Here is a 27924-nt window from a genome sequence, read left to right as displayed (position 1 = left end):
TGTACATTTCTTTGCAGTGGATGTCACTTTGGATGCAGACACAGCTCATCCTTACCTTCTTCCTCGAATGGATGGCAAAAGTGTCTTTTCCTGTTCTCAGAAACTAAAGAAAACTAAGAGTGCCGAGCGCTTTGAAACCCCAGTCTGTGTGCTGGGCAAGGAGAGATTCATTTCAGGGAAATTCTACTGGGAGGTGCAGGTAGAAGATAAGATGAAGTGGACCTTGGGACTCTGTAAAAACTCAGTCTGCAGAAAAGGGGGGGTCCAGGTCACACCAGAAGCTGGGTTCTGGACTATCTCTCTGAAGAAAGGGAATGAGTACTGGGCCCTCTCTAGCCCTCAGACCCGTCTCCACTTGGTAGTGGCCCCTAAGATTGTGGGGATTTTCCTGGACTATGAAGCAGGCCAGATCTCTTTCTACAATGTGACTGATGGTACACATATCTACACCTTCCAGGACACCTTTAATGGGGCCCTACGGCCATGCATCTGCCCTGGCCCCCTCTCTATATGGGAAAACATTGTCCCTATCACTATCCCATCCCAAAGTCAGGCAACTCTCAAGCCTTCCCAACTTCCTAAAACCACACAAGAGCCTGGAAATTGTTTTGAGTAAGCAGCTATGGGTTCTTGAGGAGAAGCCATCTTCTCCACAGCTCTCAGTACAAATGTACTTACCTTTCATCTCTCTTGGAGGACACTGAATCTTTAGGAATGTTCCTTGTGCACGTTTTGAGATTTCTCCCACATGCCCTTCTCCATTCCTATGCACACCTTCTCTGCTCCATTTGGTTTGAGGATTTGCTAAACCCTTTCCAGGGCTATTTACTCACCTGTAGTGTCCACCTGTCACCCAACTCTCACCCATAGTTCCAAGAAGCTGTAGCATCCACCATCTGGTAAAACCTTCTTGGCAAATGGGCTAAACCAGGTTGAGGGTAACCGACAGGACTCAGAACTGTAAGTAAGTTAGGGAGATGTCTATCCCAAGCATATAAAGACTACCCCTGGTGGAATGGGTGGATGAGAACAATTTGTTCCAATGGTCATGAAGGCAGGTGACGCAGGCCCTGTGGAGCACTTGGAGCTTGGCCAGACATCAAAAACGCCAAGGTCATCTGCTGCATTCTGGGCCATCGTCAGTCATCTTGCCTTTTGTCTTGCCACTAGACTTCGATGACTGTGGAAGACACAGTGACACTGATGACTGACTTTGTGCAGCTCTGCCTCACTTAAATCCAATTCACTCTCAAGCCAAAACATGACATGCCAATGGTCCTCTTTGAAAACAAAACATAAACAACAACAACAACATCCTCATAGCCTCTTCTACTTTTGTTTGTTTCAGTACCATGAGAATTCCTAGTGTACCTTTTCTGCAACAGTTCTATTTGCCTTATAGATTTTTAACAATGGCCTTAAAATGCAGATATACATCAGATACAATAGCCCATGGGCCAAGGAACCCTTTCAAATTTGCCAGGAAGAAGGGTGGTTTATTTTTATGGGAAATATTGGCCGGTTACCATAACTAGCTAGAACTCTTGCCACCCAGAATTATGAGTAACTGACACATTCACATATATCAGGTACACTTTTGAGTTGGTGTCCAGGTCGTGTGAGATCATCATCATCTACATCATAAACCTGTGCAATTGCACTAGCAAAGATGTAGAATCTTTCTGGACAGTTATCTGACAGTGCACAATAAAGTTTACAAAAATAGTCCTTGCTTTTGATCCAGTAATTCTATTGTTAGGAATACAGCCTGACGGTATTGTCAAAATAAAAACAGGACTGTCTGTTCAAAAAGTTTTATAGTTGCATTGAATGTATTTGCAAAAACTAGCAATAATGTTAAACAGCAATATGACTCTTCCCCCCACCCGCAATAAATCTGGGGCATGTGCTCCTTTCCTCTATTTTGTCTTGTCTCATACAATTTATCTTTTTCTGTCTGGATTCCATTCAATTGACACTGCTCACTTTGAGGCTACAGTAAATGCCCATAGTCAGTGGGAAGAGGACCTGCATGTATGACACATGTATGTGTATGTGTATGTGTATGTGTATATGTATATGCATACATACCACATGTGGCCAGAGTACCTCTGTCGAGAAATAATCCTTCCTTTGACATTTCTTACTTCCTTTGTCTTCTTGTGATGTCACTACACTCCTCCTCCTGGGTCTGGTCCCCACTGAACTGTCCTCACTGCTAGATTTGCACCTGGGCTTCCCATCTTCCCTCTTCTGCTTCTCAGCACTGCTCTTGATCCCCACCTCTGCTGCTCTGAGCCTCTCTTTCTCCCTTTTTGACGGTCACTTCTGCTCTCACTCAGGGGAATTATAAAAATTAAGCCTGGAAAGAGGAGCTGCAGCCAGAATGTGAAGGTTTTGAATGACAAGCAGAGGGAGAAGCAGTGACCCTAACCCCCTCCAAAACCTTTTAAAAATGGCTTTAAATGACAAGCAGAAGAGTTTGGATCTAATCTGCAGTCTTTTTCTATTCCCTGGCTCCTTCCTTACTGACCAAAAGCGTATTCATGTGTCCATCACCCTTAAACAACTGTAATGTGACTCTATCATCCCTTCATGTTATCATATTGTGTCTTTGCTCTTGAACAAAGACTACATGCTCATTTTCTCCATTTCTTCTCCTCCTACCCTCTGCTTTACCCTTTGTGATCTGCATTCCAACCTTGTCACCAAAACTGCTCTCTCCAAGACTGCCAGCAATCTCTGAGTTGTGCATTGTGACGGCCTTTTCTCCGTCCTCTTCCTTCTTGCCCCTCCCTGCAGACTTTGCTGTGGCTCATTGTGCCCTCATTCTGGACTCTGCATCTTTGGGCCATTTCCTGACATTGTTCTCTCCAGTCTCCCCTCCTACCCATTTGACCGTTCCTTCTCAGTCACATTCTCTCCTAAAACCCTGTATGTTCCCAGTCCAATCCAATTCTATTCAATCCCATCCCGTCCGATCCAGTAAATATTTATGAAGCGCCTCTTATGTGTGAAACACCGTACTAAGCACTAGGAGTACAGTTAATAAAGACAGTCCCTGCCCTCAAGGAACTTACAGTCTAAAGGGGGGACAACACATACAAGGAGTAGGGAAATAGGGAGTAGGGGGATAGGACAGTAGGAGGTTCCCAGCGTGGCAGCGTCTTCTGTGTAATTGAAATGAAACAAGCCTGCAGATTCAAAGTGGAAGCTCCCTATGGCTTACGTGGGATTTTCTTCTTTTCTCTCTTCCTCTCCTTGTCATCCACCTGAGTGACCAGCAGCTAATGCCTCCCCATTTTCAGTACCTTTCATCCGCTCTCTATAATATCTCGTATGGACATAGTTATTTACACGTTCTCTGTGCCAACAGAGGGCAGGGGCAGGTTTTTTGCCTTTCCTTATACACCCAGCCCTTAGCACAGTGTGTGTTATATAGTGAGCGCTCTAGAAATGCTTACAGACTATCGGGTTTTGTCAAACATACTGGCTCTGTGCTGGACGGTCCTTTTGTATGATCACTAAATGTTCTCTTGGCATCCAATGACTAGCTCATTATATCCAGGCGAGAAGGAATTCCATCTTTCTACTCATTTTCCTGTTCTCTTTCTTCTCTTCTTGCTTTTTCATTTTTCTTATTTCTCCTTCTTTTCTTCCTCCCTTTGTATTTATATCACATTTTTTTTAACCTTTCAAAGTTCTTCAACTCAAATTTTCCTAATTAGACTTTCTTGACAACTCAACCCCCAGGTGGCTTTCTATTTTTAGTGGTTATCAATATGTTTATTTCATAAGAGAGAGAATTGAGACAGAGAGGCTAAAAGACTGGGACTCAGTTTATTTATCTGTAAATCAAGAGATTTGGGCTAGATGGCCTGTGAGATCCCTTCCAGATCTAGATTTTAAGACTTGCTGATCTTATAATTGGCTCTGGGCCAGCACTGGTAAAAATAATATTTATTTAAAGTTCACAAAGGAACTTAATGGACTAATACAAGACTTGGATCCAGGACTCTTCTCTCCACACATTTTTTCTTGTACCTCATCTCCAACATCTTGTACCTCATCTCCATCTTATATATTGCAGATTAGGACCATGTAAATGGTAGGAGAGAGGCTTTCCCTGGACTGAGGTGCCTCCCTGACCACCTGTACAACTCTTCCATGCCAAAGATGGGCCCACGAGTGCATTTCAGTCATCTGGGTCAGATTGAGTGGCCAGGTAAAGATAGGTCTGTTCTACGTATGGGCCATTATTTTGTGGCTGAGGCTCATGGTACTTAATTGCATCTGGTAGACTGGTTTTGAAAGTAGTTTGGGGCAGGTAGGCAGCACAGTGTATAAAGCACCGGCTCTGGAGTCAGGAGGACCTGAGTTCAAATCCGGTCTAAGACACTTGACACTTATTAGCTGTGTGACCCTGGGCAAGTCACTTAACCCCATTGCCTAACCAAAAAAAAAAAGTAGTTTGGAAAGTTATATTGGAAGCAATGACAGCTGGTCTCATTCAGTTTCTCAGAGTCCATCTGAGGGAATCTCAGCTCAGCATAACCAAACTCTGTCCTCTGAGGCCTCTATTTTGGAGAAACATGCTCCCTCTTGCTCCTGAGCCTCAAATGATATTCCTGACACTCTGAAGAAAAATGCACAGTGACTTCTCTTTGAGCTGTATTTTGCTCATTAGTTGATGAAATCACAGAATCTCAGAGTTGACAAGGACCTTAGAGCTCATCTAGTCCATGAGGAAACTGGGACCCAGAAAGAGAAAGTAATGCCCAACATCACATGGGTGGAGCAGAGGGAGAATTCGAACCCCTGGATGGCCCCGCTTCCAAATTCAGCACTCCTTCCACTGGAGCCAAAGTGACTCAGGAAGAGAAGCTCCGAGGCTGTCTCTGTACCACCCTTGGGTAAAATTTCGCTGCTAATTGAAACATTCTTGCTTTGCAATTCTTAGTGTACGTGGCGAAGTCGGTAAAAAAGCCTCTTCAAGGCTGGGTGGTCTAAAGAAACTAGTGGTGGATCTGTTTTCAGGGGACCCTGGTTCAAGTCTCAGTGCTGCTCTCACTACTTATGTAACCTTGGGCAAGTCACTGACCTCCCAAGGCCTCAGTGTTCTCATCTGTAAGTCAAGTCAACAAATACTTGTAAGCATCTACTGTATGTTACACTGCTGTGCTAAGCACTGGAAATACAAAGGAAAATAGGAGACAGGCCCTGTTCTTATTTTATTTTTATTGTTTCTTTTTGTTTGTTATTGTTAGGCAATGGGATTAAATGACTTGCCCAGGGTCACACAGCTAGTAAGTGTTATATGTCTGAGGCTGGATTTGAACTCAGGTCTTCCTGAATCCAGGACCAGTGCTCTATCCACTGCACCACCTAGCTGCCCCTAGACTCTGTTCTTAAAGAAAAGTTCACAAAATAGATGAAGAAGGAGTCCTACCACATTCTTTTTACTATACAAATATGGTGCTGATACCTAAACCGGGAAGAGCCAAGACAGAGAAAGAAAATTATAGACCAATTTCCCTAATGAATATAGAGGCAACTTTTAAAAATCAAATATTAGTAAAGGTATTACAGCAACTTATTTCAAGGATAATACACTATGACTAGGTAGGATTTATACCAGGAATGCAGGACTGGTTCAATATTATGAAAACTATCAGGATTATTGACAATATCAACAACAAAACTGACAGAAATCATATGATTATCTCCATCGATGCAGAAAAAGCCTTTGACAAAATACAACACCCATTCCTATTAAAAACACTAGAGAACATAGGAATAAATGGAGTCTTCCTTAAAATGATAAATAGCATCTAGCTAAAACCATCAGCAAATATTATACACAATGGGGATAACTAGAAGCATTTCCAATAAGATGACCATTATCACCACTGTTATTCAATATTGTACTAGAAATGTTAGCTTTAGCAATAAGAGAAGAAAAAGAAATTGAAGGAATTAGAATAGGCAAAGAAGAAACAAAGCTATCCCTCTTTGCAGATGATACGATGATATACTTGTGGAATCCTAGAAAATCAATTAAAAATTACTTGAAATAATAAACAAGTTATCAAAGTTGCAGGCTATAAAATAAACCCAGATAAATCATCGACATTTCTACATAATACTAACAAAGCCCAACAGCAAAAGATGGAAAGAGAAATTCCATTTAAAGTTACTATAGACATTATAAAATATTTAGGAGTCTACCTACCAAAACAAATCCAGGAACTCTATGAACACAATTACAAAACACTTTTCATACGAATAAAGTCAAATCAAAACAATTGGAAAAACATCAGCTGCTTCTGTTGTGAATGGAGAAGACTGTGGGTTCTCGAAGACTATACCAGCAAAGTACGGTCCTACCAAATTACAAAGGCTTTGAGTATGGCTCCAATGGAGGAATGTCACCTGAAGATCAACCTAGCTAAGTTGGAAGATGGGGGCAATTAGATGGCGCAGCGAACGGAGCACCAGGCCAGGAGTCAGGAAGATCTGAGTTCAAATATGACCTCAGATACCTACACTGGACAAGTCACTTAACCCCTACCTGCATAAAACTGAAGAAGGAAATGGCAAACCACTTCAGTATCTTTGCCAAGAAAACCCCATGGACAGCTGGTCTACAGGGTCACAAGGAGTAGAATAGGACTGAACATCAACAACAACAAAATTTGGAGATGTACATTGTCGTAAGGTTATCTAGACAGGTAATGAGTATTTTTTATTGCATATATATTTATCGAATATATTTTATTTACCCACCTATTAAGGCATAGAAGGGTTGCAGTCTCCATTGGTATTATGGTGAAATCATGGTAAAATGATGAAGTCATGCATTTTTTATATACTGAAACCTGCATAAAGACGAATGCTTGCAGTTACCTCTTGATTATATATGGTAAGACAGATGATAGAAAAAGATATTGTTGAATGTCAAAATGAAATCAATAACCAATCAATCAACAATCAGGAAGCATTTATTAAGTACCTACTGTATTCCAAGCACTGTGCTAGGTACTGAGGACACAAAGACAAAAATAATACAATTCCTTCCCTTAAGGATCTTATTTTCTATAGTGGAAAACAGCGTGTAGAGATTACACCACAGTCACACCTGGGTGATATTCTTTGCTTGTCTTCTCCCACATCATCTTTTTCAACAGAGACCCTAACAAGCAGTCCAACTGAACAATGAAGATTTTTGCCAATTTTTCTTCTTCATCTCCTTCTCATTCTCTAGGAGGCTTGAATGCTAAAGTGCTGATGTATGAGGAATGGTGGGAGCTAGGTGCCCTGGTCTCAAAACAGCAGTGTGAGGAAATTAAGTATGTTTCAGTTAAAATTACATAGTAGGTGCTTAACAAGTGGTTATTTAGTAATTGAATGCATGAATGAGTTTTTGTCTTCTCAGTCTGACTCTGAATCTCTCACCATGATTTAATTACTTTCAGCAGACACAAGTCGTTTTTTCAATTTTCTCGTGGCCAACTTCATTTCTTGGTTCCTCAGGGTGTAGATAATGGGATTGAGCATAGGAGTGATGACAGTATTGTTGATGGACACAGTTGTATCCATGGGCAGGGTGGTAAAGGGCCTGCAGTAGATGTAAACACAGGGGACAAAGTGTAGTGTCACTACTATGATGTGGGAGGTACAGGTGGACAGGACTTTGGTTCTCCCTTCTCCTTTCTGTGATCTGAGCATCACCAAAATAGCTGTGTAGGACCCCAGAAGCAGTAGGAACCATAGTAAGGTCACCAGGCCATTGTTGGAGATTAACAGCAATTCAAGGGTAAAAGTGTCTGAGCAGGCAAGCTTCAGCACCTGGGGGACATCACAGTAGAAAGCATCCAGGACATTGGGACCACAGAAGTGGAGGGGGAGGATCAGAATGATCTGGACAATTGAATGCAAACCACCCCCTACCCATGAAGCCCAAATCAATCCAACCCATACTTCCTTTCTCATGATGGAGACATAGTGGAGCGGCTTTGAGATTGCAAGGTATCGGTCATACGCCATAACTGAGAGGAAAAAAATGTCTGCCCCACCGGCAAAATGGAAGAAAAATATCTGGGCCATGCACCCATTGTAAGAGATGGCTTTTCTTTCTGACAGGAGGTCCACCAAAAACTTAGGGACTGTAATGGAGGAGAAAACAATATCCAGTATGGACTTGTTCCGGAGGAGGAAGTACATAGGTGTGTGAAGATGAGATTCACAGGTGACAGTGACCACAATGAGTACATTCCCCAATACCATCGTTATGTACACAGCAAGGAATGCCACAAACAAGAAAGTTTCCAGCTCCCGAAACTGTGTAAGTTCCAAGAAGACAAACTCTGTCACTCGGGTATAGTTTTCTAAGTCCATGGTGTAGAAGCTTCTCTTTCAGGTCCACCTTGGGAGGAGCCAAGTAAGAATTAGAAGATTATATTTTTAATTGGGCTTTTAATGGAATTCTCTGCAGCACCAAGAATATGTTGGGCTCCCAGGAGAAAAAAAAAGTACTGGGGCTGATTCACCCCTTAGATTTTCTCTAAACCTGCCAATTGTCTCCTACTGCCATGATGGGGTTTGGGTAACAGTGAGAATCTTGTCAGTTAGGTAGATTGTGCATTCACTCTGTGTCTTCTGGGGAAAAGTGGGATATAAGCTTTCCCTAGCTATGATACTTCTTTATTTTCAGGAAACATACCTGGGAATGCCTATGGGACATATTTGAATGATGCTACTCAGTCAATTACCAAATACATGCTTCTTTGTATCACCTTTTGGGGATGAGAGGTTCACAGACACAGGGGATTTCCAAAAGCCAAATGGGAGACTACAGCCTGTGGATGAAGACCTGCGAATTAACCTCCACCTGTTATGAGGTTTGCCCATTGTTATCCTCCCCTAATTATCTGCTGTGGCTTCAAGGCAAACAATCCTTGCTTTTTGAAGGCTATACCAATGGTGCACTGTACTACCAAGCTGGAAAAGCTTCAAGTTACACACCATATATGCCTGTTGTCTGAGGAGCAGCCCGAATTCAGAGAGGACATTACCAGAGATCTAACTACAAGATGCTACGTTATTTTGGTTACAATAAATAATGAAAATGTTTCTGAAGGTGAGGAAGGAAGGAAAGGTTATCTGTGCTAAGGAGAGAAGCACCACACCCCATCACTGGGATCACAATGAAGTCACAGTAAGAGGAGGAACATGGAAAGATCAACTTTTAGACATTCAAAGTTTCACTTTTTGTTTTTTCTTTGCAAAGGCAATTGGGGTTAAGTGACTTGCCCAGGGTCACACAGCTGGTAAGTGTCAAGTGTCTGATCTGAGACCGGATTGGAACTCAGGTCCTCCTGACCCCAGGGCCAGTGCTCTATCCAGACTGCACCACCTAGCTGCCTCTTCAAGTTTCACTTCTTTGCTCAAAGAAGCAAAGGATCAGACTCATTTAGAAGCATGGGATTTCAGAGTTAGAAGAGACCTCAGAGTTCAAGTCCAATCTATACCTGAAAGACACATTCCTACTGCACCATAATGAGCAAGTGACCGCCAGCCTCTGCTTGAAGACTTCTAAGGCCTTAAGTTCATGCTACATAAGTATTAACTGAAAGTGGCGATATTTAGGGGGAACCCACTTCCTCCCCAAACAGCTCATTCCGCATACTCTACAATCCAATGATATTGACCTCCTTGTTCCTTGTGTAAGAAAGTTCATTGCCCAATCTGGCTACTTTCACTGACTGTCCTCATGCCTAAAACTTTCCCCTTCTTCATCTCCACCTCCTGTTTTCCCTGGCTTTCTTAAAGTCTCAGTTCAAATTCCACCTATGCAAGAAGTCTTTCCTTGTTTTTGCTGTTGTTTGGTCATTTCAGTTGTGTCCAACTTGTCATGACCCCATTTGGGGTTTTCTTGGCACAGATACTGGAATGATTTGCCATTTTCCTCTCCAACTCATTTTACAGATATGGAAACTGAGACAAACAGGGTTAAATGATTCGCCAGTCTGAAATCTGATTTGAACTCAGGAAGATGAGTCTTCCTGACTCCAGGCCCAGCACTCTATCTACTGTGCCACCTAGAATTAAGTCCCCCTTAATTCGACTGCCCTCCCTCCATTGATTATTTCTAATTTGTCTATATCTATAATCTTGTTTGTGTATACTTGTGGGCATACAGTCTCTTCCACTAATTAGATTGTGAGCTTTTTGAGGGCAGGGACTATTTTTGCCTTTCTTTGTCTCCCCAGTACTTTACACACTGCCTGGTACGTAGTAGGTGCCTAATAAATGCTTGCTGAATTTGCCTTTATATAAATTATTACAAAATTCTTCCTCATACTGAACTTTAAAATTTACATCTATGTGACATCTATCACCTCCATGCCTTTGATTATCTCCTTTTATTCTTGCTTGATAGACCCTGTTATTTCGTGGAAACTTACAAAGCATGAACTTGAGGCTATTCACCACCTTGGCCGCCCTCCTCAATTTTCTGTACAGCTTCACAATGTCCTTCCTAAGGTAGCCTTTTATTGGCTAGGAGGTTAATGGAAAGTGTATTTTTCACAGATGGAAAGAAGGACTAAAGGAGGTGGAAGCTCTGTGGTATGGAGCAAGCCTGGAAACTGAGGAGGACTGGGGGGAATGATTGCCAGGCTAAGGGTAGATCGTAAGGAAAGAAGATAGCTACCCTAAACTGAAAAGAATGATTAGCAGTTGGAGCCTCATCTAGCTACCTGAGCCACTCAAGACACCTACCTGGACAGAATGTGATGCCAAACTACGGCGAGGTGAATTTATGCCCTCTAGACTTCTTTCCCCCACCCTGCCTCATCTCTACCTAGTGAACTGATATCACTTAGTCTTAAATTTTATTTTATGACTGCATTTTATAATGGATTTCATCTCCAGATAAACATAAGCTGATTTTAATTGTGATCTGAGCAAGTTTATAAATGAGTGGACCATGATAGGAGGGAGGGACAAAGGGGGACCTCTGGATGAAAAGCCCTAGATTTAACCAGGAGCCTATGATGAAGATCTCTCTATCTCTATATGTCTCTCTGTCTGTCTCTCTCTATCTCTGTCTGTCTGCCTCTTCCTTGGATGAGGAAACTGAAGCTCAGAGAAGGAATATGGCTTAGAACAATAAATATGTGTTCAACTGAATTGTCTAGTGTCCCTCCCACAGATGTCAATGGGCAGAATCAGGATTTGAACCCAGGTGAGTTGTTTAATCATGAAGACAAGGCTCTTTCCACTGATTACATAAATCCACATAATTATTATAATCAACATAATTATTTATAATGAATAGAGTTTTCCAGACCAAACAGTAAAGGCATGGAGGGTAAATAAAATAAAGATTTGTTGTGTAGTTGTGTTTGACTCTTTGTGACTCCGTTTGAGGGTTTTCTTGGCAAAGATGCTGGAGTGGTTTGCCATTTCCTCCTCTGGCTCATTTTACAGATGCAAAAACTGAGGCAAATAGGGTTAAGTGACTTGCCCAGGGTCAAACAGCTACTAATTGTGTGAGGCTGGACTTTAATTCAGGAAGATAAATCTTCCTGACTCCAGGTCAGGCACTCTATCCACTGCACTACCTAGCTGCCCATAATAATAATAATAATAACAGCTAACATTTATATAGCACTTTAAGCTTGCAAAGCACTTAACTAAATAAATGTCTGAGGCAGGGTTTGAACTCAGCACTATTGACTCAAAACTCAGCTCTATCCATTGTATATCACCTAGCTGCCTTTATAGCAAAAGCCCAACTTTACCAGTAATCATAATGGACACTTACATGCTTTAGTGGTTGCTGAGCGCTTTATCATTCATGATGTAGCTTGGGTCTTATGACAACCTTATGAAGTTGGTAGTTCAGGTGCCCTGAGACCTATTTCACAGGTGAAGAGAAGTTAAGTGACTCATCCATGGCCACACAGCTGGCAAATATTAGAGCTGGGATAGAAAGTTGGCTTTTTTGGCTTCCATGTTCAGCACGATCTCAACCACATCAAGTTCTCTTACCCTATTCCACCCAATGATCTCTATGCACTTGAAATCTCCCCAATCCCACATGATTGATCTGAATTTAAGCAATATTTGATTGGGTTACATTCTGGCATAGACGATAGATCATAACTCTAGATTGGCGAGGCAACTTGGAGGTCTAGTCCAGCTCCATCATTTTGGGAAGTCTGGTACAACTCCATCATTTTTGGAGGTCTAGTCCTACTCCATCATTTTGTCAATGAGGAAACTAAGACTATGTTGTTTAGGTGACTCGTCCAATGCCACAAAAATAGTAAGTAGCAATGGTTTGGTGGCCTCAGGTTCAACTCTTCAACTCTCCAAGTTCTTTATTCAATGTACCACATCGCCTCCCTCATGATCTGACCACTCCTGGGGTTTAGCCATAATGGGGTCTGCTTTTCAGTACATAAGATAACTGTGCTTCCAGGACAGACAGGCTTACATAGCTTTTCTGAACAGAGACTATTCTCTCTACTTGCTATATCACAATTTTCCTCGGTGCTAGCTTTGATTATATTTATGATCATAGAATCACAGCATCATAAGTATGGGACCATCCTGCAGGACCAGAGTCCAACCTTTCCCAAAACATGAATCACCTGCACAACATTGCTGACAAATGGTCATCTAGCTTCTTTATGAGCACCTGTTATTATAGGGATCTTGACACTCCAACAAGCCGGTCCATTCCACTTCTCTATAATCTTCCCTGCAAGGAAGTTGTTCCTTATATTTATCCAAAGTCCACCTCTAACTAAAATGTATAATGTTCCCCAGATTTGCCCTCTGGAACCACACAGTATCCTTCTTCCCCATGCCAATCCTTCAAATATTTGAAAAATATTTGTACATGCTTCTCTGGGGCCTTTGGAATTACAAAGCGCCTTCATTACAATAATTCTGTACAGTGGATAGAGCAAGAATGCCCTCCCCATTTTATAGATGAGGAAACTGAGATCCAGAGACATAATAATGACTTATCCACAATCATAAAGTAGCAGAGATGGGATTAGAACCTTTTGTTTATAGATCCTTTGTTTATAAATCCAATGTTCTTTCTACTGTGTGGTGTCACAGTGAGTAGAATGAGACTGGGAGTCTTCCAAGTAAAAATATCCCTCTTCCTGGCCTGCTGTGATGCTTGAAGCTTCTACCATGAAAATACTTTCTCTGGACCAAGGTGAAGGTGACCAATCTGTGGATCATGGACCATTGAGGGGTCATAGAGTTATTGTTAGGGATCCATGAATCCACATGTAAATCCATGATCAAGGACAGTTAGGCAGAGTTAAAAACTGTGCTTCTCCCATACACTGCGGTATAGTGAAAAGAGCCCTGAACATGGGGTCATAGGACCCGAGTTCAAATGCCAACTCTATCCCCGTTATCTGAATTACTTTGGGCAAGTCATTTAATTTCTCTGGGACTCATCTATAAAATGGGCAAGGTGGACCTAGATGACCTCAGAGGTCCCTTCTAACTCATGTGCTATGATCACATGTAATTCTTTTTTTTCAAATGTTTATAGCTGCCTCTTATAACGAATAAAATACAAATTTATTAAAAAATATGATAGAAATCATAGAAACTTTTCATTAAAATGCATTTTCTCAATCAATGGACAAAAATCATATGATTGTGATCATGTGGGAGCTTTGCAAAAATTGTTACAATATTAAATGGGGTCCTCATACTTGGAAAATGTAGAGATCACTGAGTTGAGGCACCATCTCCAGAAGGCTCCAATAAAAATTTGGCATTATTCACGGAAGAGGAGGGGGCAGGAAGAGACACACACAGAGAGAGAAACAGTGAGACAGAGAGAGAGAGAGAGAGAGACAGACAGACAGAGACAGAGAGACAAGGACACAGAGACAGAGATTAGCTCCCACTAGTCCATTAGAATTTAGTTACAGAACTTATGTGTGAATCCCAGCTTTGCCATTTACAACATGCGTGACCTTGGGCAAATCATTGAATCTCACTGAGTCTCAGTTCCCTCACGTATGGGATGAAGGTATTGGCCTAGATGATTTCTAAGCTTCCCTCCAGCTCTAAATCCATGAGCTAAAATCTGACTCATCTGCCAGGATTTGGTCTTGGTTCTTTTATCATCTGAATCACCTTCCTCAGAATCCTCATCACTTTGTCGATGTCCTTTGTTGTACATGAAACCAACAATTTGACACAGGACGTCATGTAAGAGCAGCATGATGCAGGGGAAAAAGAGGAGAATGGATTTGGTGTCAGGGGACCTGAGTTTGCACCTTGATTCTTTACTTACTAGCTGCGTGACCTGAAGCAAGTCCAGCATCTCTGGGCTTCAGGGTCTTTCGTTTGTAAGATGAAGGGGTTGGATGCCAGATGGCCTCCAAGGATCTATCCAGCTCTGAGGTCCTGAGGCAGCACATTGCATTGTGAGTTAGCTTTGGTTATTAGGAACACTTTGTTGTTGTTGCTGCTGTTTTATATGCTGGACCAAAGTCTGTTTCTCTGTAGCTTACACCAGTTGACTCTAGTTCTGTATTCCAGGGCCAAGCAGAACAAGGCTTAATCCTTCTTTCCTATGAAAACCCTTGAATTGCCTGTCACCAGCTATTATGTTTCTCTTAAGTCTTCTTTCTCTTCTCCCTGCAGTTTGTTAGGCCCTCACCTCAAACCAGTTCCACAGTGTAGCAGAATGGTGGAAGGAAACATATACTCAGATTCAAATGCTGGCTTTGACACTTTCATGTTGGTTAACTCTGGGCAAGTAATCGAACCATAGCTTCAGAGCTGGCAGAGATCTGACAGGCCATCGAGTCCAATCTACTTATTTTATGGAAGAGGATATGAACAGTCATGTGGCTTGCTCAGGGCCACACAGCTAATACAAATCTGAGAGCTTATTTGAATATATGAATTCCTGATTCTGGGACCATCAAGTCTCAGTTTTCATATCTGTGAAATGAGAACAATACTAACTGTAACACCTATCTCAAAGGGCTTAGGGGAAAAGCGCTTTGTAAACATTCAGATGCTAATGAGAGATGTGGCAGAGTGGATAGAGTTCTGGACTTGGAACAATAAATACTTGGGCTCAAATACCATCTCAGACACTTACAGGCTACGTGAACTTGACAAATCAACCTCTTTGAGAATTAATTTTCTCATGTATGAAAGAGGAATGATAATGATAGTACTACCTTAGAGGGTTGTTGGAAAAACCCCAATGAGATTTTGTATGTAAAGTACTCTGCAACTTTGGAGCATTACATAAACATAAAGTATTATGTTAGAAACATTATTGTGATGAATATTATTAAAATTTTTTTCCGGCTATTTGGAGGAATGGAGTGGTGGTATAACATCCTAGGCATTCATTGTGGTCTCAAGACAGCCAGTGTCCCCATCTTAAGAATGGCATAGAGATGTCTGTTTCTGGATGGAGGGCTAGATATTACTGATTAATTTCCTTCTAGAGAATCCTGAACTGGAGCAGGAGATTGAGAATGACAGCATGAAGACAGAGCTTAGAGTCGCCAGGATCAGTTTCCTGGAAAATGTGAGAGAAGCAGGAGAGCAGAGTGAAAAGAGAGTTGGACAATATTTTCAAAGTCATACTGCCTCATATCCCCAGGTGTGTAAATCTGGGCTCTCGATAAAGCCATTTGGATAGTCAATCAAAAAAAGAAGAAGAAAAAAAGAAGAGGACTGGAGTAGGAGTCAGGAAATAAAGATTGTAGTCATGATTGTCACTATTTATGTAACTTTGGGAGGCACTTCATTTCTCTGGGCATCACTTTCCTTCTCTATAAAATGAAGAGGGAACTAGGAAAGCAACGTGGATAACGATGATAAAAACATAAAAAAAAAATCAGCAAAGACAAGCAGGCTAATTAATGACAATGTCTAATTTGATCCTGGAGAAGAGATGTTAAAGTATCCTCTGGACTCTTAATAGATAGGTGGGGTTCTCGGGGTTCAGAATGTGATGTCAGACTTGGTGGTGACATGGGTCAGTTTTGGTTGAACTATTTTCATTTGTTGCAAGATGAAATTCATTTGCATGGGATGGGTATCAGTAAACGGCTAATGTACGATTATAAAGGGCATTGATGAACCTTCAAAAATAAAGAAAACATAATAGGATTGTATTTGAAAAAAAAGAACCAAGTGGTCCCTTCTAGCTCTGATCTCGGATCCCATGATAGCAATCGTTGATCATCCTTTTGCCATACAAGACCAGAAAACACCAAGTAGAAAACACCTTCTCTTTTAGGAACTGGTGGTTTCATTAGTGTGGGTACTCTGAACTAACGTAGGGACATCAGATTCCACCCCTTCTATTACTTAGTAGATGATTCTATCAATCAGTCAGTCAACAAAACAAATCAAAGCAAACCAACAGCACAAACCAGATACAACAAAACAAGCAATAATTGAACCAAACATTTGTGAAGTGCCTGCTCTGGACCAAACACTCTGCTGGCGCTGCGGTTTCATGAATCACTGGCGTCGTGAGATGATCAACCTAGCCCACACGCTGATAGTGAGCCTGTCCGCCTGGAGTCGGGGTGGTCTTTGAGCACCCAGTCTATGGCTGAGCTGTTCAGCCTGGTAGGCCCCACGGAGATTGTGCTCAGCAGCTGTTGCTGTTCAGAGAGCATGGTCAGTTTCAGTCATGATGAGCGATCAGAGGATTTTATAAAAAGGATGTAGAAAACACCATTTATAATTTAAAAAAAATTTAAAAAATATTAGGGGCAGCTAGGTGGCACAGTGGATAGAGCACCAGCTCTGGAGTTGAGAGGATCTGAATTCAAATCTTCCTCAGACACTTGATCCTTACTAGCCATATGACTTTGGGCAAGTAACTTAACCCCATTGCCAAGACACTCCCCCCCCCAAAAAGGAAAGAATTAACAGAAAAATATTAAAAGGCAATGCAGTTCTTCTGAGAATGGTTATCAACTCTGCAAGCTCTGAGCCTTTTGAGCTAAGGTTGGGGTTTCAGTACTGCCAGACCACTCCCCGACCTACCTCCACATCACTGCGGTGGTGTCTCCAGGACCCCCATCTTTCCTGGTCTGATGTGCTCCACCTCAGCTTTATCACAATCTATTCTACTCCCAGGTACACAATTCTTTGGTATAATTAGCGGGGCGATTGACACTGTTGGACCTTGGAAGGTTTGTCTTGTTACCAGTAGCAGTACAAATGCATGAGAATCATTAAAATGTCACACACACATACACATGCACACTACTGGAAGATATCCAAAGTCTGGTTTCTAATTAGCTAGTGTTGTGCTTCCCAGCTTCTGTGCTCTGGGGCCTATACCCTAGAGGTAATGGCCAAGAGCATGTTGACATTGGTTATATGAAATGTAAGATCTTTTAGTTTTAGTTAAAAGAGAGTACTTGTCCGTATTAACATCATAGATTTTATAACTGGAAGGGACCTTAGAGATTATCTAGTGTAATCTCTTCTTTTTTTGACCATTAATTTTTTTTATTAATATATTTCATTTTAAATTCCACTGACCGGGTCAGCTAGGTGGCGCAGTGGATAGAGCACTGGCCCTGGATTCAGAAGGACCTTAGTTCAAGTCTGGCCTCTGACATATAACACTCACTAGCTGTGTGACCCTGGGCAAGTCACTTAACCCCCATTGCCCAACCCCCCCCCAAAAAAAATTCCATTGACCAATAGAAGCATGGTAAGATATGAAGAGTTACAAATCTAATCCAATCCAATGCAACAAAGTTTTACTAAGATCCTTCCAAGTGCAGAGATCATGCTTAGTCCTGTACAGTGGGGTGTGTGAGCAGGTAATGCTGAAACTAGGAACTGTGAAAAATAATTGAAATAAACGATATCATCAAAGAAAGGTACAAGCAGAAAAGGGAGATGGGCTGGTCATGTGACAGCAGGGAGAAACAATTGAGAACTAGCCTGTGTGCTCCACTGTTATACTTGTGATGTCAAAAGAAAGACGGGAAGGCCCCCAACTCCTTGTATGGACTCTCTCCTTCTCCTGTTGCCCCAATCTTATGGGGGAAATAATGAGTTGACACGGACAAGAGGTGTGCATTTTGGTGATCTGGGATCTGTGTTGTTTGAGGGAATGAACACATCACTTAGAACACAGATCCATTTGGGCATTTTAGAATATCCAAGGCACTGCAGAAGACCAAAGGAAAATAGCTTTTGCTTCCAAGAAGTTTTCAATCTACTGGGAGGATAAAACAGGTAACATGAAAAAAACCTTGCACCCCACCACTACAAAAAAAAGACAAAAACACAAATGTATAAATTTATTTATTTTTAGCTTTGGTATTTACTTCCACAAGATTTTGAGTTCCAAATTTTCACTCCATCTCGCCCCTCCCCCACCCCAAGATGGCATGCATTCTGAATACCTCTTCCCCTAGTCTGCCCTGCCTTCTATCTCTCCCTCGCTTCTCTTATCCTCTTCCCCTTCTATTTTCCTGTAGGGCAGGATAGACTTCTGTTACCCCATTTCCTGTATTTCTTTTTTCCCAGTTGCATGTGAAAACATTTTTTTTAAACATGTTTTTAAAACTTTGGGTTCCAAATTTTCTCCCTTCCTCCCTCCCCACCCACCCTCATTGAAAAGGTAAGCAACTCAATATAGGTTATACATGTGCAGTTATGCAAAACACTTCCATAGTAGACATGTTGTGGAAAACTAACTCTATTTCCCTTAATCCTATCCTGCCCTCCCATTTATTCTATTCTTTCTTTTGACCCTGTCCCACCTCAGAAGTATTTGCTTCTGATTATCTCCTTTCCCAATCTGTCCTCCTCTCTATCATCCCTCTGCTCTCTTGTCCCCTTTTCCCCCTATTTTCCTGTAGGGTAAGACATATTTCCATACACAATTAAATGTGTATGTTATTCCCTCCGTAAGCCAAATCCCATAAGAATAAGATTCCCTCATTCCCTCTCACCTTCCCTTGTTTCCCCTCCACTGCAAGAGCCTTTTCTTTTCTGTTTTTTTTTGTGAGATAATTTACCCCATTCTACCTCTTCCTTTCTTCTTCTCCTAGTATAATCCTTTCTCATCCCTTAATTTTAGTCTCCAGATATGACCCCTTAATCTTCAACTCACCCTGTGCCCTCTATCTATCTATCTATCTATCTATCTATCTGTCTGTCTGTCTGTCTGTCTGTCTGTCTGTCTGTCTGTCTGTCTCTGTCTGTCTGTCTGCCTGCCTGCCTGCCTGCCTGTCTGTCTGTCTGTCTGTCTATCTATCTATCTATCTATCTATCTATCTATCTCATACATATACTTTTTTCCCTCCAAATACCCTAATACTGACAAAGGTCTCATGAGTTACAAACATCATCTTTCCATGCAAGAATGGAAACAGTTCAACTTTAATAAGTCTCTTATGATTTCTCTTTCCTGTTTACCTCTTCATGTTTCACTTGAATCTTGTATTTGAAAGTCAAATTTTCTATTCAGCTCTGGTCTTTTCATCAAGAATGCTTGAAAGTCCCCTATTTCACTGAATTACCATTTTCCCCCTGGAGGATTATACTCAGTTTTGCTGGGTAGGTGATTCTTGGTTGCAATGACAAAAACACAAATGAAGCAAAGAATGTTTAAAACATTGTTTAAAAAACAATGTTTAAAAGTGATTGTACAGCAACGTTTTTAGTAGTGACAAAACAAAACTGGAAACTAACAAGGGTGTCCATTAATTGAGGAATGACTAAATATGTTGTGTTATGTGAATGTGATTAACTACTATTATGCTGTAAGAAATAAATAATTTTAAAGGGCCATAGAAAGACTTGAATGAACTGATGCAGAGTGAAGTCAGAAGAACCAGAAGGACAATTTATAGTATAAGCTCGATATTATAAAACAAAAGTATATTTTAAAGACATTTACAAACAGATGAAGAAGGAAATGAATAGAACGACGAGAATAATTTATACAATAATAACAATGTAAAAACAAACAATTTTGACAACTGAAAGAACATAGTATGATCAACAAAATAATCATTTGTGATTCCAGAAGACTGATCATGAAACATCACATCCGTGACAAAACACCATGTCCGTGGCAGATTTTACTTCATTGTGCTTACTTGTTATGAGAAATTTATTTTTCCTTTCTTCTTTTTCCAATGAGGGTTGGGGGGAAGGGAGAGAAAATAGATTTCCATTAATCTAAAAGAAAAAAAAACCAGGCAAATAATTGGAGGAGTATTACAGATCCAGAATGTTGCAACCACTTTCAGATGAGGTCATTGTAGTTTTCATTTTACTTAATGATTTCATTTCACTACAAGATACCTCTCATGAAGTGCGAATAATCTGTAAACTTTTATAATACAAAACCAAATGGTACCAATAAATTTTTTAAAAAAGAGTGAGTGTAAATGATTGTATTTGTAACCCTATGATTCTGTCATTTGCTAAGTATTTATAAGATCATAGACTAAAAGGAACAAAAGCTTTGTAAATTAATGCTAATGTAGATATAGTAATGGCCACCCAATACATTTAAGAGGGCTCTTGCTGCTGTGCGCTATGGTTTTAATTTACAGAGTTGTGGTCACTGTGTATAAGGTCTTTCAGTCTTATGGCTTCATTCTGCCTCACTTCATAGGAATCTTCTCATAGTTCTTTCTGTTCACCATAATTTCTTAAAGTCCTGTAATATTCCATTCTCAATGAATCCTCTTGTACCAGAGACATATAGCTGGAAGGGCTCTTAGAGGTCTTCTAGTTCAACTCCACTCTCTTAATAGATGAGGAAACTTGGAAGAGAGGCATAATAACTTGGCCAAAGCTACATGGGTATAAAGTGGCAGAGATAGAGTTTGAACCCAAATTGGTGCCCTTTCCACCACATCACTGCTCCCCCTCTGCATTCATATGAATAACTGAATGAGAGAATGAATGAATAAATGAAAATAATTTATTAAGTGGCTGCTTTGTGTGAGGCACAGTGCTAGGCCGTAAGGATAGAAATACCAAAGCCCCTGACTTTAAGGAGCTTGCATTATCATAGAGAGAAAAAGGGTTTTTGGAGAATCACAGAAATGATGAATGGAACAATTTCAAAACTGGAAGGGACCTTAGAGATCATCTAGTCTAATACTTTTTTTGAACATTGTTTTTTCATTAATACACTCCATTGACAAAGAGAAGCATGTCAAGATACGCACTATTACAAATCCAATCTAATCCAATGTATCAAATCTTTGCTAAGCTCCAAAGCATTGGTAAGCTTGAATTGCTGTTCCCAAAACAAGAGATGGAGTGGGAAGGGAGTGAAGTTTGAAGCGGGTATGTGCGGCATCAATAGGGTGAACAGACATCTGTCTGCAGTGGATGGATGTGATGCAAGGTCTGGGACTAGTTAGATAAATTTGCTTTTGTTCATCAATCAGGCTCATGTATATGGTGAAGGAAGAATATATATGTATATTATGTTTATATATGTACATATATCTCTGTATGTTTGTGTATATCTATCTATCTATCTATCTATCTATCTATCTATCTATCTATCTATCTGTCTATACACATGCTTAGGGCAGGTAGGTGGCTTGGTGGATAGAGGGCCTAGCCTAGACTCAGGAAGACTTGAGTTCAAATCTAGCCTCAGACACTTACTAACTGTGTGACCCTGGGCAAATCACTCATCCCTGTTTGCCTCAGTTTCCTTATCTGTAAAATGAGCTGGACAAGGAAATAGTAAACCGCTCTAGTATCTCTGCCAAGAAAACCCCAAATGGGGTCATGAAGAGTTGGACAGGACTGAAGTGGCTGAAAACCAATATATACATGCTTATATACATGCACACATTTGGGTCACATGGACTTTATGTGTTAGAGGAAGGACTCTGAGGCTAGCTCTCTATTATACCATTATGTCTGTGTTTGTATGCCCTAATTCATGTAACCATTCTCCAGTGATTGGGCATAGAATTTGCATGTTTTTTATTTTCTTCTTTGCTTTTACAAAATTTACAAATTTGTAAAATTGCTTATCCAGATAGGTCGTTTCCTCCTATTAACAACATCCTTAGGATACAGTTCTAACAGTGTAATTAATTGGTCATAGTGCATGCACGCACAGTTTTATAATTCTTATTGTATAATTCTATATTGCTTTACAAAAATATTGACCCAATTCTGAGCTCCAACATCTGATGAGTTAGTGGGTCACCTTTCCCACTACCCCTTAGGTATTATATTTTATAATCTTTTATTATTTTAGTCAGTTTAATGGGTGATTATTCATATTAGTCAATTTTAAAGGATAGTCTCTTTGCTTTCCTCATAATGTGTTTTCTTCAAATTAGCAATTATATATATATATATATATTCAAGTGGTTGTAGATAACTTTTGTTTCCCTTTTCAAGAACTTCTTGTTTGTATCATGTTATCACTTATCTAATGGAGAATGGCTCTTACCGAGATATATTTGAATTGGTTCCTTGTAGATTTTAGATAACACACTTTTATTAGAGATGTTGAAAGCAAAAGTTTTTTCAACATCCAAAAGTGTGAATGCTTTGGTTCTAGTTGCACAAAACTTTTTTTCTCTTTATATAATCTATTTATTTTATCTCATCACTTCTTCTAAGTCTGAACTGATTAGAATTTCTTCCACTCTCCTGAGTTGTGAGAAATATACCTTTCTAATCTTCTCTAACTTTTTCTATTGTGTGAATTTTTGCATTCATATTGTTGGTATATTTAAAATTGATTGTCTTTTCAGGTCATCTCAGTTTTTGGTGATTTCTCCCTCTTGAAATTATTTTGTGTTAATTGAACATATCTAAAATTGTATGCATATTTGAATATTCCGTTGAATAGCAGTGTCTTACACAGAGTAGGTCCTAAATGGAGGTTTATTTAATTGAACACAATTGAATTATTGTGGTATGTATTGCAAATTACTGGTATATCCCCATTTTATTCCATATATTTCAAGGGGTTAGAATTAGAATTCCTTTCTAAGGCATAGTCAGTATTCTATTGATTTGTATTCTGTTGTTTTTGTTTTCCCACCAATGCTGATTGGGGACTTTTCTTTCATTGCTTTCTAAAAATGGCATTTAGAGTAATTTATTTTTCACATTTTTTCCCCCGGGATATCAACAATGTTATGGTTTTATGCTCTAGTTTTCTGTGAAAATTTTTGTTAAATAATTAATTTCTTCCCCCCTGAGTTGTATACTAATTTATTGAGCCTTAAATTACTGTAGAAATTTGGTCTGAAGTCTTTCTCATTTAATCTATTTCTCTGACCTACTTTTCTATTTTTAAAATCTGGTATGAACTGTTTTTGTTGATTACTGAATTATAGTTCAATCAGGGACATAGCACTGAAAATTCCCCCCATCCCTACTTTTCCCGCTATTTTCCTTGATATTCTTTCACATGCATCGAGCTAGTATTTTATCTAATTCTGTGAATAATACCACTGATATTTTGATTGATATAGCATTAAACCTCAAGTTTAATTTGGGCCTTATACTTTTGCTATACTACTATCACTTACCATATACATTGAATATCTATCCAATTATTTAGTTCCATAGTCAACAAGCATTTATTAAGCATCTACTACTTGCATGCTACTAAAATTCTTCAATTATTTCTTTTTTTGGACAGTTGTGTTTATATAATGTCTTCATATGTCTTGCTAGGTTAATTCACTGAGCTTCTAATAACTTATTTTTATTTTATTTGGTAATTGTTTGAAATGGTGCCTACCAGTTTTTCTAAGTTTCTATCAGTGTGGTATAGTAGAAAGAGTACTTGAATGAACCAGGCAGACCTGAGTTCAGCTCCTACCTCTAATTCACACTGTGTGATCCCGGGCACATCGTCTAACCTCTAAGTGCCACAGGCAGCTCTCTAAGACAGAATTGCAGAAGTGATACTAACCTGCATTAGGAGAGGACACTTCCTCACCTGGAGGCTCCCCATACCATTGAGACCTCAGGTTCAGTATTTATCTCAATAATCATGAGAATAGACATTTTTTCTTCATACTTAATGTATGAAAGCTTCTACTTTTTTCCCCATCATAAACAATAGTAGACAGAACACTCAGCTAGAAGTCAGGAAGTTCTGCCTGACCCAGAAAGCTTTCTAGCTGTGTACCCCAAGGCAAACACTTTCACTTCTTCCAACCTCCTGGTTTTTCTCTCTCTTTCTCATCTTTTCCCAATTTGTGTGCCGACATCAGCTTTTTCTGGAGTACACTGTCATTTTTTGTTTCTGTTTGAAAACAGCAGATACAGTGAGAAGCACTTGCTCTTTACATGTCAAGGGAATTCGTCACCATGAGTCCCCTACATCAATGGAATCATGGGTCCAGGCCAAAAAGAGTCAACCTAGTCAGGACACCTCTATCTTCTGCCCAAGCAAACGCCCACCTCGACATGCCTGAAGACACTAATACAGTTGTTCTGCGTATTTAAAGTGCAAATCTTGACGCCTGACTCTGAGTGGGTGAGGCTAAGAGAACCTCAATTGTCTGCCAAGAGATTTTGGCTAAGGGCTTTTTTCTAGTGCCCCTATCCCATAGGTGCTTTCCTCCACTCCCATATGCCCAATGTCCCAATCTGAACCAGAATCTCAGATTGAAACTTGAAGTTTTGATCACCAGGACAAGATTATATGCACATAAGATGACTTTACTTCCAGAATGCAGCCTGATTTCAAATGTAACCTGTGATCCAGAGCCCAGGCTCTGAGATTACAACAAATGGGTTCAATCCTGGGTGACTTCTGCACAATCAAGTTCATTGGCTTGAGTCCCTTTCACTGGTTTTCTCCCGTGAAAATCAGGATTTGCCTCCTATCTACCTCTCCGCCAACAGAGAAAAGGCTCCTCAGTCACCATGTTGGTATTCAGGCTAATGAGACTTTGAATATATGACAGGCTCCATTTAAGGTAATTTTTAGAGAGGAAACGAGTCATACTCCCTCCTATCTTGTTATACTCCAACCACACTGGATTACTCGCTGTTCCTCACACATGATACTCTAGCTCAGTCTATGCTTTTGTATAGGATATACCTGAAACATACTCTCTCATCTCACCTCTTAAAATCCCTCCCTCCCTTCAAAGCTCAAATCCAGGTGATCTCTCCTCATAAGACCTTTCCAGATTCTACCCAGCTATTTGTGTTTCCCCTTGAAATATTGTGTCTATAGTGCCTAGATAACATATGTGTGAATAATATTTGTATGTATATGTCCCTGATAGAATATAAACTCCTTGAGGGCAGGGCCCGTTTGTTTTTTCTTTGTATTCTTGGATCTAGCACAGTGCCAGGTTCTTAATACAGCAGGTGTTTAATGAATTCTTGTTGGTTGATTGCTTAATTAATTGATCCAGAATTCCTCCAATGGGTTCAGTAGCTTTGGTTCCAGATCTTTGCTTACTCCTCTTCGTCTGGGACTGGTCCGTCAGTGTATTTGTTCCCCAGAGGGACTGCACGGATGTGCAGTTCTACTTCAAGGTAACAGTCCCCCTCTCTGTGTAATCCATCTCCTCTTTGATCTTTTCCATTTCTTACTCTTTATCCCCTAGTCACTAAAGTCTTAATCCAGACCTGGATTCATATTTTACATGTGCTGCTACCTGTGTGATCCTGGGTAAGTCACTTCACTTTTACTGGTCTCAGCTTAAAGTTAAGGAGTTTTATGAGATAACTTCAATGATCCTCCCAGACTCTAAATATGTGATCCTCTTTTGCAGTTGAGGAAATTGAGGTGCAGAAAGGTGCCATGATCTCATAGGGGTGGGCACTTCCTCTGTGGGAGCATATCATAACCCTTCTATAGCTTCTCATCCCAGGCAGTTGTTCTCCTGAGTCTCCAAATTGTCCAAATAAAATCATCCCAACCTGCTGTATAACTTTCTCTAGTCCTTTAAATATGCCAGGGCTTCCACCATCACATTAAAGCTGCCTGTCTCTTGCTTCTCATTCTTGCTACATACACACCTAGGCCACTCTCTTTTCCTGACACGTGCATGCTGGATGATGGCTCATTAGTAATATGCTGCAGAGCACTTGTTCCGACCCTGTATCTTTTCTTTGTTCAGTAGGTCAGCTGCAATTTTGATTCTTCTCTGCGCCATGATTCATAGCCATATAATTTCATGAGAAAAATTTTGGCATTAAAGAGAAAGGCAGCTTTCTCTTTAAAAGAGCATGCATTGGAAGCACTGTGTGGTGTAGTCTTCGAAATCTCTGTGATCTCCTTGTTATGGAGATTCTTTCCACAGTGCTGTATGCAGTTCATTCATCTTTGCCCAGCCAGTGGACTCTTGAGTCTTTAAGTCAGGAGTTTTTAACCTGGGGTCCACAGACATAAAAAGAACTTGTGGACAGATTTAAGGGAGTCCATAGACTTGTTTTTAAATTGATAACTATATCTCAAATAATTTGTTTCCTTTGTAATCCTATGCCTTTTATTTTATTATAAATTGTAAAAGCATTATTCCGAGAGGGGGGTGGTAGTCTACAGATAGTATGGAACTTCCCCGTGCCACAAAAGTAAAGAAGCCTATTCTAGGTGTCTCATTATTTTTTCTTCTGAGAAATTGCGCCTCAATTGGCAGGGCTGCTGGGCAGAAGGCTCTAGAACTTCCCTCTACTATTCTCCACCCACATACCTGTCTGGTAAGAGGAGGAGCTCAGAACTTTTGTTTAGAGCCATTTTTTACAGGTATTGGAGGGGTTTGGGGGAGAGCTCAAGCAAGTCACTGCTTTTACTTCCAGAACTTTTGGAACTGTATTTTGGCCCCAAATGTCTTAGTGCTTTTCAGCACATTGGAATACACTGCCTTGCTGAGAGTCTCTCACTTGCCCACTGTCATGATGTCCCCAATCTGGATATCTTACAAGCAGGGCACCTTGTGTGAACATGCTTTTGTAACACTTGATGAAGTAGTCTTACTTGGATGTGTAATGCAAGCCAGCTATATCGTCATCCTGCTCACCACGCTAGGTAGGATTCAGCCATGGATGTAGACATTCCTGGTAAAGGGATTCTTCTCGTCAATATAAGGATCCTCCATGGACTTTATGGCTGTCTTGAAGTTGAGCATCTTCTTAAAGAATCTTAGCTAATCCTCTTTGACTGTATTCCTGTTTCTGGATCTGAAAGACCGCTGGCTGTTTATGGTAGGTACCGTCTGGAGGTTCACCATGCAGTAATGATGGCTTTGCTCATCTCTTACTCCTTTGCTTTCAGACTGATGGTTAGGCTACTGTCACCAGGATCTCCTTATGGAGAGGACCCTTAAGTCTACTGATGGAAGAGACATAAGTTCCATGGAAGTAATCGAGCACTTGGGCAATTAATCTGTTATCCTTGACCCTGTTGCACGACTGGCTCACCTCCTTTTCAGGTCATTATTCTCTTCGATGATGTCATTTAGGCTGCTTCTTGTATCCTTGGTGACACTGTGAATAGAGTACTGGGACTGGAGTTAAGAAGACTTAATTTCAAATTTGGCCTCAGACATTTACTAGCTATGTGACCCTAGGCAAGTCACTTAACCTGTCTGCCTCAGCTTCCTTATCTGTAACATGGGGATAATAATAGTAGCTACATCTCAGATTGTCATGAGAGTCAAGAAATATTTGTAAAGTGCCTTGAAAGCTTATTTTTATCATGTTGCTTTTTGAATATTACAGAACTTCCTAAGTGATCTACATGAAGTAATGACTCGGTGAAGTTGTCCATGAGTGTGGCACAAATATTCACACAGGAAGAAAAATAAAAAAAGGGAATGAAGAATTCTTATTATCTAGACTACGAAATATAGTTGGATAGACAACAATTACAGCTGA

At 40.4% G+C, this 27924-nt stretch overlaps 2 protein-coding genes across 4 annotated transcripts in view; one reads left to right on the top strand and one right to left on the bottom strand.

Moving 5' to 3' along the window:
• LOC110200684 (butyrophilin subfamily 1 member A1-like) overlaps positions 1 to 1922 on the top strand; it is a 32135-nt gene extending 30213 nt beyond the window's left edge. For all 3 annotated transcript variants that reach the window (XM_020976078.2, XM_020976079.2, XM_020976077.2), the window contains one exon: positions 18 to 1922. In XM_020976078.2, coding sequence (XP_020831737.1) covers positions 18 to 616 — 599 coding nt within the window. In that variant the 3' untranslated portion in view covers positions 617 to 1922. The remainder of the gene's footprint in view (positions 1 to 17) is intronic.
• A 5539-nt stretch (positions 1923 to 7461) lies between these two features.
• LOC110200795 (olfactory receptor 4D6) lies at positions 7462 to 8479 on the bottom strand. Its single transcript, XM_020976195.2, has one exon. It carries the CDS (start codon positions 8395 to 8397, stop codon positions 7462 to 7464), a length of 936 nt encoding a protein of 311 aa, XP_020831854.1. The 5' UTR covers positions 8398 to 8479.
• Between the last annotated feature and the right edge of the window lie 19445 nt (positions 8480 to 27924).

Source organism: Phascolarctos cinereus, unplaced genomic scaffold (assembly GCF_003287225.1).
Source record: "Phascolarctos cinereus isolate Bilbo 61053 unplaced genomic scaffold, phaCin_HiC Scaffold_9;HRSCAF=440, whole genome shotgun sequence".
Lineage (NCBI taxonomy): Eukaryota > Metazoa > Chordata > Mammalia > Diprotodontia > Phascolarctidae > Phascolarctos > Phascolarctos cinereus.
This window is presented reverse-complemented; position numbering and strand designations above follow the sequence as displayed.

What these genes read in the sequence shown, in the direction of transcription:
- LOC110200795 (XM_020976195.2), bottom strand. Translation starts at nt 8,397, where the DNA reads ATGGACTTAGAAAACTATACCCGAGTGACAGAGTTTGTCTTCTTGGAA.